We start from the raw sequence: 8,117 nt of genomic DNA on the forward strand, positions 1-8,117 counted from the left end.
TTATTTATCTATTAAATTTTAAAAATTTGACACCCTAAGATTTTATTTAAACTCAATCACTATTTACATTATCTAGATTAAGGTTCTGGATCCGCACGGAAGTGGATGAATATCTGAGAGGAAACGGCGAGAGACGAAGGGACAGAGGGTGCAGACATGCAAAGAGAGTATAGATGACTTTTCTATTTGCAGCGGCGGCTGCCAACAGACATGAACCATGGTTTCATTTCAGTTCATTTTAATTTTAGGTTTTTTGAACATATAAAAATTAATTCTCAGATTTTGGTCTTTTGGAATTTTGTTAGAATTAAAATTTAACTTTATTTTTTAAATTAATTCTCAGTTCACTTTATTTTTTAAATTAATTCTCAGTTCACTTTATTTTTTAAAATCAATAAAATTAAAAAAATTTAATTTTAAGATAAAAATTAATTTTTAACTTTTTTAAACCGATTTAATTTTAAAATAATTTGATTTGATTCAGTTCTCTGAACCAATTAAATTTTTGGTTTTTTGCCCACAACTAATATTTGCAATAAGATTTAATTACTTAATATACTTTGCGGTGATTTTGAACACAATTAAAAAATGTCGGTACAGTGTGACAAAAAGTAGAGGAAGAGTAAGTGACTTCTAGTGAGTGAATACATATTGTTTGGTGAAAGTGTAAGTTGAACATGTTTGTGCATTAAAGAAGAGAAGGAAGCCCATAGCATATCCATCTGAATTATAGTTTGTACATTGTTTTACGTAATGGAGCAATAGATACCACCAATAGAGTCTCGAGATTCAAGAACCCTTCTATGATACATTGTAGCCACTAAAAATATTTAATATGGAGTAGGTGCATACTTTGCATGAATAGGATTCCCTTGTACAATTTTGTACATAGGATTTGTTGTTCTCTTCCTCATATCACATCTCCCTCCCCTCAATTATTATTTTGGTTCAATATATATCAATTAGATAAGATAAGTAGGCCTTTCAATTATTTTTCATATATATTTTTACATGACAAGTGGGACATTTTTTGAATTCTTAGTGGGCCTTGAAAGGGGCAAAACAATTAGCACATAGATAATGTATCAGCAATATAAAATAAATAAAACAAAGAAAATAGTAGACAACCAATTGAAACTGCCTCAAAACTCTCGTGCTATTAATAACAACACGGTGTTACATTTTGTTTGGAACAAATATTAATTATGATTCTAGATAAAAATGATGAAATAAAATAAAAAAATATATTAAATTATGAGAAAATTATTCAAGTATCTCAAATGATAATAAGATTTATAGACAATATGTAACAACTAATTAGTATAACTAACTATAATAATTAACTATTGTATTTAACTTGTATAACTAATAAACAAATACATCTAACAAAAAATATAGTACATCTTAAGGTAGTGATATTAATTTTCATTATTTGTGTAGAATAGTTTGTTCAATTAAAATTTTAATGGTAATAATTAATTGTTGTGTAGAATAGTTTGTTCATACTTAATAATAGATGAGCATATCCCTCTAGTTGTATAGTTTATGGAGTAATACAGTTATCTGAACTGTAATATTTAAATACTAATTGAACATGTAAATCATAATTTTAATTAATTAAATATGTAAAATGATGATTAGGTCGTTATTATTAATAATAATTTTACTTTTTCCATTTTTTTAAATAGTAGAAAGATAATGTGGTCATTTAACTGTTACATATAAAAGTAAAATTAATTAAACTCTACGATAAAAAAAAAATCACATATATAAGTAAAATTAATTAAATTAATTCTACGATAAAATAAAAAAAAATAAAAGAAAATAAAAAAAAAATCACGTTTGTTCTTCTTGACGTTTTCTTATCTTTATTCTTTTGAATTGGAATTGGTTCAATGTTCTAATGGTAATTAAACAAATATTTGAGATAGCTATAGTAATATCATAATATTTGCCTAATTGATTATATATAAAGGTAACAAGAAGAACATTATTTGTTTATACAGGGTGTATGGATTGGGACACGCCTAGATAATCAATGCATTATTAAGGGTTAGTCAAATTAAGAGAATATAGGATGGAAAGCACTTGAGAAACTAGAAAAAAGACACACTAGAAAAACAAATTAATAGGGGGACATAGTAGTTTTCTATTGATGTATTCTACAAAGAAAGTGATGGGAGAAATGAGATGTAGAAAGCATGACCCATTTTCCTTTTGCTATTATTGTATTGGGACATTTTTAAGTGTATGCTATTAGTACATATATAGAAAGTGAGGGACCTATATAAGAGACTCTAACAAAAAATAAAGGTAAAGAGATATATAGAGGGAGGGAAGGTCTATGTGAGACTTGAGAGAGGGCCCATTATGTGATAATTAGTGGAAGTAGCCTTCATCCTCTCTGGAATTGATCCTACAACTTTGAAATTATAATTTGGTTGCCCCTTACAAATCCAAATATTGCATCAAGCCTCAAATGACTGCATAAATTTGCAAGCAAAGCATGATTTAGACAAATGAATAATATTTAATGTCAAGTGGTTGCATAGAAAGAAATCAAGTAGATTCATGGATGGGTCGCTTAACTAGGAATTCGCATTCGCATTATGCATTTACATATTTAGAATATTGATGGTACGTCTATTAAATAATTGTAGATCTTAATTTTATAATTTAAAATATTAAGTTTAAATTATTCAATTTTAATCGAACTATATCACATTCATTTATAATAAGAAAATAAATTCACATTCATTTTATTATATTATAAAAAAATTATAAATAAAAAATTGAGACTCTGACTGACTATTGGATTTTGCTTGCATAACTCGATAACCAACCTTAGTTATCAATATAACCAATTAGTTCTAAGAAAAAAATATCTGATTTCCTTAATCTAATATGTCCTATTACAATCACAAATAACTAATTAAAACAAAAAATCTATTCATGTTTAGCAACTAAGTAGGATGTTAATTCCTAACCTATTTATGATTACCCGACACATTCTAACAGACTTTTTTTAAATAAAAAAAACCATCAATCCCTTTCTTTAAAGTGTAACCTTACTTTTTTTGTTGATTAATCAATTACATGCAACTCGTTGAAAGGAATAATAGACTTTTACCAATTATTCAATATTAGTGTATCTAAACACAACCTTTATTATCAGTATCTATAGCTAACTTTCTTCCATTCAACTTATCTTTAAGGTCATACATAAGCGGATGAAATGAAAAGACACAAATTTTACTTTAATTTTAATATAGAAGAAAATTTACTTTATTATATTGGTGAACATGATTGTACAATTCAATATATTATTTTAAAAAGTTTCAGAATTTTTACAGTACATAAGTCAATTTGATATATATTAATATATTTGTTCATTAAAGAATTTAATTTTATAATTATTTTGCAAATTGTTTTCTTTTTCTATAATAAATTATTTCTTTTCTAGGTGTGTGTAGAAAGCTTAAAAACACTGCCGTTTTGGTGAGTTGGAACACGCCCACGTGGCAGTCATGTCAGTGGGACCTAGAGCCCACGGCCATGGTTATGGATATACCGGTTGGCACTCTGCCCCACACACTCACTACTCTAATAATTCCGGCCACTCCTTCTCACATTCCGCCCAGTTTTATTTTATTCTTTTTTATTTACAACAACCTTTTTAAACTCAAATTAAATAAATTATATCCTTTTTAAAATTAGTTTTAAAAATATTAAAATTTGACGCATTTTCATATATAAAAAAATATTTGAGGTCTTTTTTAAGTGAAAAATTTTGTTTTTTAAGGAGGTCTAAAGCGCTTGCTTTGTTGGACCGGCTCTGCTTTTTTTTAACATAAAATACCTGTAATTTATTTACCTTTTTATTATTTAGTACTAGTATATATTCGCAACAACTTCTACTCTCATCCTTCACAACATTTCATTTCCCTCCCTCTCCACGTTATCAACATTCTATTTTCCATACACATTGCCCAGTGCGCACTTTAGCACGTAACAAGATATTAACAATATTAACAAACAACGACAAGTGAAAAATGTTACACTGTCTCAACACTTCTGCGAATCTTGGAGGAGGAGCAACCGTTTCGGATATGACAGTGTTGGAAAGACAAAGAGCAAGAAGAAAGTGGCAACATGAACATGAACATGAACATGAACAAGAGCAAGATTACCATGGTTACTTTTGCGGAAATGGATTCTCTTCTTCACATCAAATTATGATGGTTAATGGCTGTGATTCTGCTCTCGATGAGGTGGTAGTTAACACTAAGAAAAGAAAAGCTATGAATTCAAAGGTGTGATGAGATTTTGGAAGTTTTGTTTGTTAAGGTGATGTTTGGTTGGTTGGTTTTGTGGTTTTAAGCTTTGTTGGTTTTTGTTTAGGTTGTTGTTGTTGCGGAGGAAAGTGATGATGATAACAAAGACAAGAGGATCAAAGTGAGTGCAGAGGAAGAAGATGAATCTAAAATTACGGAGCAAACAAAGGGACACAAGACTACAAAATTCAACAAAAACAACAGGGAAAATTCTGCTCAGACTTCCAAGGAAAATTCAAAAGTTTCTGAGAATCAAAATCAAAAGCTTGATTACATTCATGTTCGTGCACGTCGTGGTCAAGCCACTGATAGTCATAGCTTAGCTGAAAGAGTGAGTACTAATTAACTTATCATCTCATTTGTGTTACTAATGATCATTTTATACGTGAGCTCTGAGTTTTATCAAAGAGCTGAAATCTAATAGACAAAAAGTTATTGTGGTTAACTTGTCATTATTTAAATTAACAAAATGTGATTTTGAATAAACTTGTTTCACAAAATTGATTTTACTAAAGTTATTTGTTATTAATTAAAGTTACATTGATGTTTGGAGACAAAGTTAATATTATTTTTAATTTTTTTTAGCATAAATGCTAATGTTCTGTTATGGTCTGTTTGGTGTAGGTTAGAAGGGAAAAAATAAGTGAGAGAATGAAGTATTTGCAAGATTTAGTGCCAGGATGCAACAAAATTGCAGGCAAAGCTGGAATGCTTGATGAAATCATTAACTATGTTCAGTCTCTTCAACGACAAGTTGAGGTTAGAGTTTTAGTCCTGCTTCATTTCCATACTTTTAGACATTAACTTAGAAGTGTTTGATGAGTTTTATCACTGTATGCACCTAACTCATTGTACATTATCACTGTGTGCAGTTCTTATCAATGAAATTAGCTGCTGTAAACCCAAGACTTGATTTCAACATTGATGAATTATTTGCCAAAGAGGTAAGGGCATTGCAAGTTGCACAAATTTAGTTTATATTTTCTCTAAAATCGCATTTGACTGCAATTATCCGTGATCTGGTATGCAACATGGTGATTTTGAATGTTAGGTCAATGGTTTTAAATAAAGGTTTGTCACTGTGATTCAAGATGGGAAAAAATGGCTTTTGATGTTTCCAAAACCACAACACAACCGTGATTGAGGTTTACCGCAATTCTTTGCGATATCAACTAATTCCACAACTATTTTATATTTAAAATCCTTGTTAGTTCTGTGTCCGTCCGTAATTAAGTACATGTTTAGATTGACAGTAAAATGATTAAATCTACATTGCTATAGGATTATGACTAATTGACCGTCAATCTAAACATAATACAATACACTAAGTCACATTGAACAACAATTATCCACAATATCATGGATTGAGACACATTGTTAGTGCAACCACAGTTTAAAATCTCATCTTCTTTTCTTTTTTTAGCTTGCATGCTAAAATGCTCTTATATTATTTGAAACATATACAGGTTTTTCCTCAAAATTTTCCAAGCATAGGGATGCAATCAGACATGGCAAATCCTTCATATCTTAACTTCAATTCAAGCCAACAACTAGTTTCATCACTTTCATATTGTGGTGGAATAATAAACAATATCGGACTAATGCCTCCGGATATCGACATTAGAAGGAACATTAATGCCCCTGCATCTTTACCTGAAATGTTTGTTGACTCATCATGTTTCACTGTATGTTTCACCTCTTTGTATCTGTCCTCTAAAACATTGTTCATGTTCATTAATGATTAGTTTTCTACAATTGACCTTAATTTATGTCGACTGCAGCATATTCTACCCTCCTCAACTTTGGAAGGTGATTTCCAAAACCTTCACAATGTGATTTTTGATCAAGGACGATCAACATCATTTCCTTCTCAGCCATTTACAGGTACCTACAAATTTATGACTTGTCAAATCACTTTTTTTCCTTAGCCTGTTCTCATACAAGTAGAAAGTTGAAGCATGACAAATTGGATTTTCATAGATGATAGAGACGTGATAGCCCCACAGATATTGATAAGTCCCTTTTCAACAAAATCAAGATTTTTTTTACATCACTTTTAATTATTGTTAACTAAATATATGACTCAAGGTAGTTTTGTCAAATTTACTGAATATGTTCATCTGACAAACACCCTTATTTTATAGACTAAGTTAAATTGTTTACTACTTTGAAAGCAATTGAACTAGGATACTTGAAAATGTAAATTCTAAATGTGTTGTTTTATGACTGTAGGTTTGATTGAAGCTAGTAATCTGAAGATGGAAATGTAAACCACAAGATTTTCTATTATAATTTGTTGGATGAGTCATTCCAAATGCTTCTTATCAAGATTCTTTTTCTATTAAAGTACATAAACATATTCTGGTTGTATACTGCTCTCTAGTATAAATAAATAAATAAATAAGATCATTGCAAATTAAACATTGCATTTTCTTTCACTTTTCAGTTATATGACATGAAAAAATAAAAAATAAAATAAAGATTCAAATAATTTTAGATTGAACCTTTTACTAAAGTATGAAACTTTTTTAAGAAAAATAATAATCACCTTAGTTGAAATTGTAGTCACACTAGCGATATAAAGGTTTTAGAGGTTTTCGCAGCGACATCATAGTCACAATTGCACTTGTATGGCCAAATTTGAAAGAATTATTTTGCCACAATATCAAAGTTCATTGCATAAAAGCATATGCAAAAACAAGTTAAAATCATCTATTGCTTAGTAATTTTTTGTTTTAGACCTAAAGTCGTTGTCACATTTGCTTATTTCTTTGATGTTTCAATGTCAATATTTTTGGAACCTGTGGAGCTTCAATTTTAATGGAGAGATTGGTGGACCTGTTTCATCTATAGCCAAGAATTTTTTGATTATTTGTTTATGTGAATGATGAGATATGCCCCTGGATTTTCCATTCATCAACCCCACCTCAGCTTTAGGTGAAATCTTCCTTTCCCACATAAGAACCGTAGGTCCAGAGTATAAGAGGCTAATAAAAACCCAAAAAGATTCATTTCAAGTATGATACTAGCTTATTAAAAGAAAAGAAAGTTCATTTTGTAATAAAAAGAAGAAAAAATAAGAAAGTTGATTTACTATTATTAAATTTGTTGTTAAATGATATTGTTTTTACAATTTCATCATTCAACAAAAAAAAATTAGTTAGTATTATCATAATAATATTTATTGATATAAACTAATTAGGCATATAAGTGAAACAATAATTAATGCAATTGAACATGCAAGAAGATAATTTTATCAAATTCCTAATCGAAAGGAACAAAAATAAATTATTTTAAACTCTAATTTAACTAACAATGTCGATATTATTAGGTTAGACAACATCTCTTTTAAGATAAAAAATTAAAATAAAATAGGGACTATTATTCATATAATGCATTGTTTACATATTTTGGAGGTCGAAAAATGTGTTTTGTTAATATTATTAGTTTTTTGTTGTAGGTGAAGATCCAACTCGCAATCTCCTTGTTAAAATACACTTCCTAACTCCTCCTCTTCAATCACTAAGCAACTTTTTATCCCATTGTAAAAAAATTGAATTAAAATATAATTTTGACTAATTAATAATAATAATAATAATAATAATAAACAATAATAAAAACAATTATCCATTAGAAATAGAATTCAAAACAATCCATTCAAACAAAAATCATTGAGAAATGATTTTTGTTTATCTATATAGTTGTTATTTTTTACATATTATATCACTATTATGTACGACTTCCATTTAGATTTTATAGAAATAAATTTTAATTTTATCATGA

The 8,117-nt window shown here is 28.7% G+C and overlaps 1 protein-coding gene across 1 annotated transcript; it reads left to right on the forward strand.

The window, feature by feature from the left end:
- The first annotated feature begins 3,915 nt into the window (after positions 1 to 3,915).
- LOC101508070 (uncharacterized) lies at positions 3,916 to 6,750 on the forward strand. Its single transcript, XM_004507396.4, has 7 exons — positions 3,916 to 4,313; positions 4,402 to 4,665; positions 4,959 to 5,093; positions 5,207 to 5,278; positions 5,801 to 6,019; positions 6,116 to 6,218; positions 6,567 to 6,750. Exons 1-7 carry the CDS (start codon positions 4,053 to 4,055, stop codon positions 6,602 to 6,604), a joined length of 1,092 nt encoding a protein of 363 aa, XP_004507453.1. The 5' UTR covers positions 3,916 to 4,052; the 3' UTR covers positions 6,605 to 6,750.
- The last annotated feature ends 1,367 nt before the right edge of the window (positions 6,751 to 8,117 follow it).

Source organism: Cicer arietinum, chromosome 6 (assembly GCF_000331145.2).
Source record: "Cicer arietinum cultivar CDC Frontier isolate Library 1 chromosome 6, Cicar.CDCFrontier_v2.0, whole genome shotgun sequence".
In the NCBI taxonomy this organism is placed as follows: domain Eukaryota; kingdom Viridiplantae; phylum Streptophyta; class Magnoliopsida; order Fabales; family Fabaceae; genus Cicer; species Cicer arietinum.

Coding starts and splice junctions, on each gene's coding strand:
- LOC101508070 (XM_004507396.4), top strand. CDS start 4,053: ATGTTACACTGTCTCAACACTTCTGCGAATCTTGGAGGAGGAGCAACC. Junction 5,094..5,206: donor CTCTTCAACGACAAGTTGAG/GTTAGAGTTTTA, acceptor CACTGTGTGCAG/TTCTTATCAATGAAATTAGC. Junction 6,020..6,115: donor TTGACTCATCATGTTTCACT/GTATGTTTCACC, acceptor TGTCGACTGCAG/CATATTCTACCCTCCTCAAC.